The 12,068-nt window shown below is 39.2% G+C and overlaps 1 protein-coding gene across 2 annotated transcripts in view; it reads right to left on the bottom strand.

The window, feature by feature from the left end:
- The window catches only part of SEC24A (SEC24 homolog A, COPII coat complex component), a 68,949-nt gene extending 60,620 nt beyond the window's left edge, over positions 1 to 8,329 (bottom strand). The window contains exon 1 of one of the 2 annotated variants that reach the window (XM_043912801.1): positions 7,109 to 8,329. In XM_043912801.1, the coding sequence (XP_043768736.1) occupies positions 7,109 to 7,205 (97 nt within the window). In that variant the 5' untranslated portion in view covers positions 7,206 to 8,329. The remainder of the gene's footprint in view (positions 1 to 7,108) is intronic. The other variant, XM_043912802.1, reaches the window with a different exon arrangement.
- Between the last annotated feature and the right edge of the window lie 3,739 nt (positions 8,330 to 12,068).

Genomic DNA, 12,068 nt, shown 5'->3' with positions numbered 1-12,068 from the left:
GAGTTCCGAGAATCTGCCTAAAAGCACTTATCTGCCAAAAAGTACAGCCTTCCAAAATAACTCAAAAGAATTAAGTTGCCCCACACCTAAACATACGTTGTCACAAAATGATCAAGTCTCCCATTTATTCTAGTAAGGACTCATTTATTTTTCCTAAAAATCATTTTCCGTAACTGCTCTTTTCTCTCTCCTCTTCCCCTATTAAGATAGTATATAAGTCTCAAATTCTCAAGGCATATATTTATGAACCCTTATACGCATAAGTAAATTCTGCCTTTTCTCTTGCTATCCTGTCTTTTGCCAGTTTAACTCACAGGCTCCTCCCAAGCACTAAAAACTAAGAGTGCAGAGGAAAAATATTTCTTCTCCAACAACCTGAAACTAGTTTCATCTTAAAAAAAAAAAAAAGAAAAACAATAACCATAATAGTCACCCAAATGATGTTCTAACATGTTAAAAATCAGAAGACTGATCAATTTTGGCTTCAGCCAAACAATCCATTGCATTATTTATTGTTTTAAGTTTGAATTATACTGCTTTTGTTATAATGTTCTTAATTTGTCTTGGTTTTACAATGGTACAATAGCTAAAACATATGGAGTTTATACCTAGTTTTGTATCTGTATATACATTTTATAAAAAGTAATTTAACATTGAGGTGGCAAAGAAATATTTAGCACCTACACATTAAAAAAACTGATAAAGGAAACTGAACTGATAGGGTTCATGGAATTGAATATGGAGACACAATAAGTCTGTGGAACTGATATGGAATTGAAGAAGGGAAGGAACCGAAAATGACTGCCAGGACTCTGACCTGTGCAACTCGGTGGATGACAGTGCCATACATTAGGACAGAAGGGGGAGAAAAGAACTGCAGAAGGCAGGGGATAACAGAACAGAGAATGAAGAATTGTTTTAAGTATACTTTAAGTGTCACCAAGAAATTCAAGTGGAACTAGAAAGACATCTATTTTCAGCAAAAGAGATAGGTTTCAGCTTATGATATAACTTTGGAAATCACTGGCATACAGTGTTTGATATCACAAGAATTAATAATATCATGCAGGGTGTATGCACAGAGTAAGAAAAGAGCCAGCCACAGAAATCATGTGAAATAATACATGTTTACTGTTAATTTTTAAAATACTATTTATTATTTATTTATTTTTACTGCTCTGGGTCTTCACTGCTACACACAAGTTTTCTCTCATTGCAGGGCTCGGGCTTCTTGTTGCAGTGGCTTCTCTTGATGCAACTCGCAGGCTCGAGAGCACGGGCACAGTAGTTGGGGCACACAGGCTCAGCTGCGCCAAGGCGTGCGGACTTAGCCAGGCCAGGGATCGGGCCCCTGCTCCTCGCACTGGCAGGTGGTTTCTTAACCACTGGGCCACAACGGAAGCTCATATTGTATTGTTTTGTTTTGTTTAGAAAGGAAGAAAAAGAAGGGAACTAGGTTAGAAAGCTCCAAAGATCACCAATATTTTAGGAGAAAGACAGCAATTAGAGAGAGGGATGAAAAATATTTTTTGTAACTTAATAACCAAGAAATTATTTGTGGCCTTATTAAGGGCAGTTTTGGTGGATGTATAAAAGTAGAAGCCAAATTAGAAATTATATTAAAGAAACAAATGAGAGATTAAAATAAATGCAGGTGACTGCTTTTCAATCACCTAACCAGAAGTTTCAGAAACAAAGAGAACCTAGGTTCTACGTTTATAAATTCCAATTTTATACTTGATGGAATCCCAGAACCTAAACTAGTAAAGTTTATGGTCTAAATTTTACCACTGTACATGTACTGGTGATTCTCACATACTTCAGAATAAACTTTATGAATTTTAGAATCCACTGATACATAAAAATGATACTCCCAGAATGGTTTCCCCAACGACTTAAGGTCTTGTATTCTTAAACAACTCATTCACCAATCCATTCAGTAAATATATGCATGTGCTCAGTTGCACAGTCGTGTCTGACTCTTAGTGACTTTACGGACTGAAGCCTGCCAGTATCCTCTGTCCATGGGATTTTCCAGGCAAGAATACTGGAGTGGGTTGTCATTTCCTCCTCTAGAGGATCTTCCAACCCAAAAATTGAACCTGCATCTCCTTCATTGCAGGTAGGTTCTTTATCAGTGAACCACCAGGAAGCCCCAGTAATATACAATGAGCTACTACTTGCCAGGGACAGTTTACACTTTCTACCTACCATTCATGAATTCAAATGACTAAACCAGTTCAAATTAATTCAAGGCTCTCTTGAATATGGTTCCATTAGTTATGGTGTCCTACATGAAAGTAAATAAAAGTTACAGAAAAGTAGCCAAATATTCAAAACACTGTGCTTTAGATGGCAATGTTTTACTTAAATTTTGAAAAGTTCCTTCTCCATGTGTGCTTTTAAATACAACAGATCTGGAGAACAAGTCAATTATAGAGAGAAAAAAAAACGATTTAGCACCTCTCCCTGACATCAAAATACACTCGGATCGCTTACAGTTGACCAATTGACACTATAAGTGCAACAAATGGATGCTACTGCCTGAGGACAATTTGTGGATCAGTGACTAAATAGAACGGCTTTAAAGAAAGCAATGAAAGGGGCAAGAGCAAATGCTAAGAATCAAAGTGGGGGCATCGGCAATTTCAAGAAGTACAAGACATTTATGAGATGTGATGCTGAAATAGCAAAGAAATGGACTCAGTACTAACAAAAGTGAGGGTCTGGTCATGTATTAATTATAATCCAAAGGAAACTATGCTGGGTGGCAATTTCAAAAAATATCAGCATTTACGCTAAGTATATATATCTACCTACATAAAGAAACCAAAGAAAAGCTTCTGTTCCTTGATCCAGGCATAACCACCAGGCAAGCTGAATAAATAAGACTGCCAAGTTTAAATCTAGGTTCCACAACACATTAGCTGTGTAACCTTGAATGAGCTGCTTGACCACTCATCTTTGTTTCCTGGTCAGTAAACCTAACAGTTCTCATATCACAGGGCTGTTATGAGGATTAAATGAAATGATGCATATAATGCAGTCTAGCACAATGACTAGGAATAGAGTAAGTACATGATAAATGCTAATTCTTATTGTTACTATTTCTTTTAGGAATTCCCAGTCTATCAGCAAAGTCCAAACAGACGCTCAATGTAGTAAATTCTACTAGAGGTATGCAAAGTCGTACGGGCTTCCCTGGTAGCTCAGACAGTAAAGAATTTGCCTGCAGCGCAAGAGACGTGGGTTGAATCCCTGGGTCAGGAAGATCCCCTGGAGAAGAAAATGGCTACCCACTCCAGTATTCTTGCTTGGAGAATCCCATGACAAGAGGAGCCTGGCGGGCTACAGTCCATGGGGTCACAAAGGGTTGGTCGTGACTGAGTGACTAAGCCTGCACGCGTGCAGTCCTGTAGGACTTCAAAGTTACTGTGCCCGATGAAAACACTAAAAGGAACTCAGCCACAACAACCAGTGTTAGACATCACATGCCAATCTTAGTCTCAGCACTAAAGACTTCATATAGGACTTCCTTCCCTGGTTGCACAGTGGATAAGAATCTGTCTGCCAATGCAAGGGACACGGGTTCAATCCCTGATCTGGCAAGACCCCACATGCCCTGGAGCAACTAGGCCCCTGCACCACCACTACTGAGTCCTCGCACCCTAGAGCCTGTGCTCCAAAGAGAGGCCGCTGCAATGAGGAATCTGCACACGCAAGGGAGTAGCCGCAGAGGAAAAGCCCACACAAATCAACCAAGACCCAGCGTGGCTAAAAATAAATAACCAATTTTTTTTTAAAGACTGCCTGTATTAAAAATACACAATCATAATTATGGCTTACCTCATAGAAACTAAAAGAGATTTACATTTCTGCCATGCCTAAAATAGAGATATGAGCACAAGTCTAGCATTTAAACTGATGACTAACCCATACATCACATTCTACTATGTTTCAGCTGATAGTATCAGACACAACTTGGTGACTGAACAACAATAACTGTACAAAAATCCACAGAAAATTTCACCAGAAAGAAAACAGTTGAAAATGAGCTCAAGTCTTATAATGAACAAGTCAATACATGTTTAGTGAACTAAACTGCAAATACCCAATTCTAAAATCATTCAACAAAACTGGTAATTTCCTAAATGTGCTAGACACCATGCGAGTCTGCTGGAGAGAAGATGATGAGCAAAGACAGATATTCTTGCCCTCATAGGACTTATAGTCTAGAGGGAAAACATACTATTTTATAAAATTATAATGTAACAGGGGAATGAATCTGGGTGGAAGAGAGAATGTAGAATATCCTTCTCACTCTTAACCTATAAGGGGAAAAGCTGAGTATTACATAAATATTACAAAAAGTGTTAATAAAACTACAGTTTCTAACTGCCTTGACAAATTGACTCAAATAGTCAACAAAGGAGCTAGTTACAAGTGGGAGTCATGATTTGCTTTTAGTCTTTATTATATGATAATCAGATGAAAATCTGCCAGTTTAAGTAGTCTTGCAGTTTCAGTGTCAACTTCTGCAAAGGAAATGAATGTACCCAAATCTACACAGAGACTTAGAAAAACCATTCTAGACAACCTTTGGATTGTAGTACAATGTAACAATCAACCACAGAAAGAAATGTCCAGATGTATGAGGTATTCTGTAATAACACTATACAATACGAAAGTAAGTTACAGAAAAACAAGAGTTGACTCAATCAATTTTTAAATTATAATCTTAAAAAAAAAAAAGGAAGCTCCAACCAACTAAACTCTAATGCATACTTTAGGCATGCTACATTAAACCTAAAGCATGAGAATTCAATAGTATTTAAGCAGCAATAAGTGCCTAGAAAGAGTTAACCAAAAAAAATTAGATCCAGCACGGAACTTTTTTTTCACCTTTTAGAGAAATACCCTTCCCTCCAATTCTCCACCACATCCCTACTCTCTTTATTATTAGTGGAGTGATCAACGTGAACAATAACGGAACCCAATGCAGGATATTAGCCATTTTACTGAGAATACTTTTACAAAAAAACTTTAGAAATAGGGTTTATAAAAAGAATGTCAAAGTTATATCTTAACAAGGGTGTATACCATATGACCCACTATTCTACTTTTATGCATTTATCAAAGAATACAAAAGCACTAATTCAGAAAGATGTATGTACCCCTGTGCTCACTACAGCATTATTTACAGCAGCCAAGATATGGAAATAACCTAACTGTCCATCAATGGATGAATGGATAAAGATGTTATAGACACACACACAATGGAATATTAATATAATTCAGCTATAAATAGAATGAAATCCTGCCATTTGCAAGAACATGGATGGAACTTGAAGGTACTATGCTAAGTGAAATAAGCAGACAAAGAAAGATAAATACCATGTAATTTCACTCATATTTAGAAGCTAAAAAGACAAAGTAAGTGAACAGACAAAATAAAACAAAAACTCACCAATACAGAGATCAGATTAGTGGTTACCAGAAGGGAAGGGCGTTGGGGAAATGGGTGAAGGGGTCAACTGTATAGTGATGGATGGTAACTGGACCTGTGGTGGTGATCACTTTGTGGTGTATGTCAAATTATAATAATGTACACCTGAAACTTATTTTCTAGAAAGTGGGGGTACACATTTGCAATCCTATGACTTCCTTCCCTATCTGACTCCGAAATTGGCTCTGCGCAAGCTGTGTACACAGACTCCTTTTTTATTCTCTTTTATAATCCTAAGGACAGAACTGGATCAAATCAACATAGTGACAACATCTCCAATACAGTATACACAATGGCTAAACTGCTTTACCATTTCAAAATATTCAAAACTATACTTACGTATAAGTTTGCAAGCATATTTGCAGGGTTTACCACTTAAAGCTCCTGTAAAAGTGCAACTTAAAGAAGAAAAAACACAGTCATATGGCATCTTGCTTAAGAGTTTTGGCCTTAATGTCTTAAAGTCATTTCATCCTCAGTGAAAATGCAACTAACTAGCCTAGAATAAAAAATAGTTTACATAATCTGTTACCATAAGTTTGGGAAAAAACAATTGATTCAACTTAATACCATTTCAGTGCTTACTCTCACTTATTCTTGCTACTGCCTACATACTTGCCTACTCATAAACATTTTTAAAAGTCTTTTGGAGCCTTCTTTGTAAAGAAAACAGTAGTCTCTAAAAACAATGTAAATTAGCTATTTTAGTCAGTGGTTATTTTCTCGAACTCCACAGAAACCTTAGATTTCAATGGGAAACTGAAGCATTTTAATATTATTCTACTAGTTTTGTTTCCAAGTAAACTGGTAACCCATCTCCCAACAGATGTTGGGAGAACATCTGTCTTTATTATAAGTTCTTTATTATTATAAAGAACTTAGCAAATCACAACATAGGACAATTTAAAGAATCCTAGAAAGAGTATAAAATTAGAAGACATCCTCACACCGAATGACAAATTATAGTGCCACATGTACACTCTGGCCAGAGGTCCAGAGACTTTGTGTCCAATCACTTCCCAAGTGATGTAACGACCTCTGGAAATCAAACAGGAGATCCTCCCCTTCTAAAGCTGAAAAACTGAACAGGTGGCCTAGGTACAATTCGGGGAAGGTTCAGGGAGAGAGGAGCAGGCCCTAAAGAGGCAAAGCATAATCCTCCATTCATCTCCGCAGGTTCACACTGAGTACTTCATGCAGGCCCGACCGGACCGAAATGAATCAGCCCCCGAACCGTGCTCTCCAGAAGACGAAGGTGAGGTGGCGCGGAGAGAAAGGGCACATAAACAGATGCCAAGAGCCTTGCATGCGAGTTGTGAGTTAAAGACGGAGTCTGTGTTTTTCACCCATGTATACCCAGGGCGTTTTATACAGCAAATGCTCAGCAACTGTGTGCTGAACGAAAGAATAAAGAAATAAATATGAAACACTAAGCAAGTCGCGGTCCCTGTGGCTCAGCCTCCCAGCTCCAGGCGCTCCTGACCCTGGCAGGGAAGTCACTCTCGCCTGCTGTCCCCTCAGACGGAGGCAACAACCAAAGGTCAACTCGGGCCGGGGCCCAAACTTCGCCTTCCCCAACTCTTAACACCCAGAGGTACTTACCGTTGGTGTAGGGAGACGCCGACGCCGAGGCGGCCCCATTCTGGGCCTGGAGGCCGGTGGAGGCGCCGCCAGAGGCGGGTATCCCGGGCTGGGACATGACGACGACGTTTATAGGGGTCTGGTCGGGGTCTGCGACAGCCCCAAGCCGAAAGTTGAAAAACGACGGCTGGAAGCCAGAGATGGGGCTAACGACTTAGGACTGAAAGCCGGATAGAGAGAGGGCGGCGCAGGGAGCCCTACGCATGGCGCCGCACTCTCCCCATTCCGCCGGCGGTCAGAGCTTGGCCTGGGTGCCGAGGCTTGCGTGTCGGGCCGGTGGGGCCGCGAACGCCGGGTTGTAAAGCAGCAGCCAAGCGGAGAGAGACTGAGGGAGGCCCCGACCGGAACTGCCTGTCAGCCGCTGGGCGCGCAGGCGCAATCGGGACACGTGGCACTTCCGGCTCCGGCCTCGCTGCGGCAGCCGCAGTCGGTGAGTTCTTCTCTCCTGGCGGGGCTGCCCTGAAGCCACCTGACAGCTCCGGGTGTCCCGGCCCGAAGGACCGTGCTCGGCCTCTCCTGCCACGTCACTGACTCTCACCGTCGGCCGGAAGTGGCGTGTGTCACCGACACGGAAATCCCCGCCGTCGTGAACGCGGCAAGGCCGGGATCTGAGGACAGTCAGGGTTTCAGTGGCAGCTTTCGACGGGTGGGACTGACAGTTCTCCAGTTTTTGTGAAGATTACCTGAGAGGACAGACTTGTCCTCTGTTGAACCGATTAATGTTCATCACGGTATTTCATTTCACATTTCATCATATTCCAGGTGTAATTTATAAGGGATTTTTTTTAAAGGTTAATGGTATAGGTGTTCAAAGTAATCAAATCGAAGAGGAGGCCTTTGCTTTTTGACCTGAAGATTCAAAAGTAATTTTAATTTTGAAACTCGCTGATTCATATAGCAAGTCATGCCAAAGTTCATTAACATATTTAAATGGCAATTTTATTTCCTCTTCTAAGAGTTTACAGTAAAGTACAACATTCAAACTTCCTTTCTAGGCAAGGTGACTTCTTTTTTTCTTGCAAGTAAGACTTTTTTTTTTTACTTTTGAGACTAAAGGGAGGTAGAAACTGGAATGATTAGACAACATAGTTAATGACATCAGTGATCATATTAGCCACCTTCCTTATACTTAGGTTTTTCCTGTCCTGAGCTGATGATAAAGCCCTCCTTTCAACTATAGACTTGTATCGTTGACCACAATGTCTTGCCAAGGGTTTCAAAACCTGTGAAAGGTGAAATACATCTTAACTCATTTAATATCAAATGCCTACTATGAAATGTTATATTACATACAAAAAGAGTAAGAACTAAACTGCTGTGAGAGGCCTGAAAACAGTAAGAATTCAAATAACTACCTGTTAACTTTTATCTTTTTTTTAACATTTGCCTCATATGTGTAAAAATTGTTTGCTGTGCATGAAATTGAAAAACTCAATTCCTTTGTACAAGATACAAGTACAAAGTCTTTAGAATGAAGATGATACTTTTGGTCAAAATGTTTTTCGCTTAGGGCCCCATAACAAAAATCCCAAAGCATATGTCCCAAGACCACTTGAAAAGATACACAATCACAAGCCTCTCAATGGTTTTAAGATACATAAACACAGGTCTATTTTCTGAGAAAATAGACCTCAGAAACTGAACCTCCCAGAGCTTAGAAAAATCAGGGTTACTCTTCAAAAGAGCAAATCCTTAAGCCTGGACTCAAACTTGCATTAGTTTAATTCTTTTTATGCAACATTTTAATGATCTTGGTTTACTAACCTTGGCATCAGTTGGATTTGGTTAAATCAAGTTTTCTTTGGACTTTGTTCTGTTTAAGCAATATCTCTGTTCAGCAAAAAAACAACAGCAGCAGCAACAACTGATGAAGAAGAATTAGCCATTTTAAAAAGCAAGTAACCTCTGGTTCAATCAGGTTAAATAAACATAAATAATTTGCTAATAAGTAAACAATGCTTTTTCTAAAATGTGTCACACCCCTATGTATCCCTGTTGCTATTATCACCCCCACTCCAAAAACAAAAACAAGAAACAAAACTATGGTTAAGTCTTTCAAGTGTTTTTTACATTTTCAATGTAACAGCTTTAAAATATTGAAGGAAAAGGCATTATTTGTCATCTGCACACCCTGAGGAATAGTAGGAAAGTAAGTTTAACTAACTGAGGTGAGAAAACATACTTAAACATTTAAGTGCTTTTCATATTTAAATATCCACACAAGTGCCAAATCCTCTGGCTTCTTAAAGTGTGGCCACATAAATTTTATGGAAAAATTATTAGTACTATTACCAGTTGTTAAAGGTATTGATATTTCTTTGATCAATTATTATATCTACTCTATACTACCATACACTTTTCTAAACTAATGTCAATAATATATTCTACTTTGTAATCCTTGATTTCCAGAACAGGACCCTTCTACCACATATGCCTCTGCACATACATATGTATCACATTTTCTGTACATTATTTTCAGAGCCTTCAACCCTGTTCAAGAAAATTATAAACAATAAAATAAGTGACACAAAAGTGTTTCAGTAAAATAAGTGCACAAAGTGTTTCAGTAAAGAGACAGCATTATACTAAGAATATTTCATAGTATACTCTTTCATTGACTTTTGATTCCTTATTTAGACCCAAAAAAGGGATATGCATTCCTAATAAAATCTGATGTGCAGATGTGGACTTAGGCTCATGCCAGCCTAAGTCCACTTTGCCTGCCTGCTCATAACTACTGAACTGTCAGCTGATAAGCAGGATCAATTCTGCTTATTTTTCAGGATAATGGAAATTATTTTAGGTCTTCTAGTTATTTTTTAAAATTTGTCCTATTTCAAACAAAGAACTAGTTTCAATTACAAACAGCAGGTTTCTTTTGAAACTGTCTTGTGGTTCCGTTTTAGAAACAGTGCCTTTGGCCTCATTTGCCTCTCACAGGACATCTGTTTGTATCTGAAGTCAGTGGTTCTGAAGGTGCAAGCTCAGTTATCCCACACCAAGGCAGTAAATTGCTTTCTTTGAAAACTTTTCAATTTTATGTAGTTCTCACTGCCCACTCTAGTTAGTTTTCATCATCTCACACTTGAACTATCGGGATGGTCTTTCTGCTTTCAATCTCTCCCACCCACCCTTCATGTTGAACTGAGCTTCGAAGTACTGATTCCACTTTTATTTTCCTATACCTCTAAACCTGTAATTGCTCCCTTTACCTGCTCCATCAAGTTAAAGTTTCTCTGCGTGAGTTTTCTCTTCTCATTCTGAGTAAAATCCAAAGTCTGACTCATAGCCTTCAAGGCTTCAGATCACTCAGTCAGCCTTATTATCTCTCTCATCATCTTCTACACTCCCTCTCACTCACTACTCCGGACACACTCACTATTGGTGTTTTTTTTTTTTTTTTTTTTAGACCTAAAGAAACAACACTGTACAAAGAATACTTCATTGACTTTGATTCCTTATTTAGGAATAAGGAATCTCTCTAGGCATACAAGCACAAGTCTGCCTTAATTCTTATTTCCATTACCTGGGATGCTCTTCCCCAAGACGCTCATCCAGCTCAATCTCTCACCCTTTCTTTAGTCAAATGGTACCTTATGGTGAGGCCTTTTCTGAACACCCTGTACAACAGCATACTCTCCCTACTGACTTTCTATCCCTCCCATCCTTTTTTTTTTTTTTCTTCACAGCACTTACCAACATTGTTATATATTTGTGTTGGTTGGGAAGATCCCCTGGAGAAGGAAATGGCAGCCCACTCCAGTATTCTTGCCTGGAAAATCCCATGGACTGCAGAGCCTGGTAGGCTACCGTCCATGGGGTCCCACAGAGTCGGACACGACTGAGGGACTTCTTTCACTTTCATGCTTATCTTTCTTCAATGGAATAAAATTTTATATACCTCATAACAGTTTTAAGGTAATCATTTTGATTTCATGTCTGTCTCCTTGGTTAGACCATAAGAGAGACCAGGGCCTGTGTCCTGTTCAACTCTGTATTCTCAACACATGGTTTGGGGCCTCACATTTAACAGGTGTTCAATGAACATTTTTGAATGGATAAATTTAAAGTGTCATCTCTTCCAATCTTCTATTCAGAATATTTTGACTCTCATTTGTTCACTACTATAAGTTCCTATTGCACTTGGAGATTAAATCACACCACTAGCACTTATTTCTGAAATATCATGTTCTCTAATTCTTTTATTCTTAACTATTATGCTACATTGTGTCCCATCTGATACTGACCTGTAGTGTAGCTGAAATACTGTCAGTGTCTGGTCAGACTTTATTTCCTCTGGGCAGCTGGTACAATACCAAAGGCCCACTCTTTCCTTATATCTCTCTGTCCCTGCCTAGCCACATATACTCTGGCACCATGGTATCAGAAATCTGAAATATCAGTGCCCTTCTAAACTATCTTTTCACCATATTCTCTACTGGATGACCTCACCAGCTCCTTCATTAATTGATTTATTCATTCATTCAACAAATACTGATTAAATGCCTTCCATATGACAGGTACCAAGAAAAAACAACAGGACAGACAGGGTCTCTTCCTTCTGTGGAGTTTTCAGTGGAGGAAATGCAATAAAAATGTAAATAAATATACCTTTTTAAATTTTGAACTTGATAAGTGCTGTTGAGGTACTGGTAGTAAGACAGAGACTAGGAAGCAGGGACTTGATGTGGACAGAATGGTTAGGACATGAGGTGACATTTAAGCTGTGATCTAAAGGACAAGGAAGTTAGCTATACAAAGGGAGAATATGGGGAAAAGTAGGACTCTGGGCAAAGGGATCAGCACCTACAAGAGCTCAAAGACAGGAATGAGCTTGCTGTGGTGAGCAAGACAGAATGGCACAAGATGAGATTGGAGAAATATAGGAGGCAGAGCAGCAAGAGCCTTATAAGGCATTGTA

This window comes from Cervus elaphus, chromosome 9, assembly GCF_910594005.1.
Source record: "Cervus elaphus chromosome 9, mCerEla1.1, whole genome shotgun sequence".
Classification (NCBI taxonomy): Eukaryota; Metazoa; Chordata; class Mammalia; order Artiodactyla; family Cervidae; genus Cervus; species Cervus elaphus.
The sequence above is the reverse complement of the archived record's forward strand: the minus strand, read 5'-3'. Positions and strand labels throughout refer to the sequence as shown.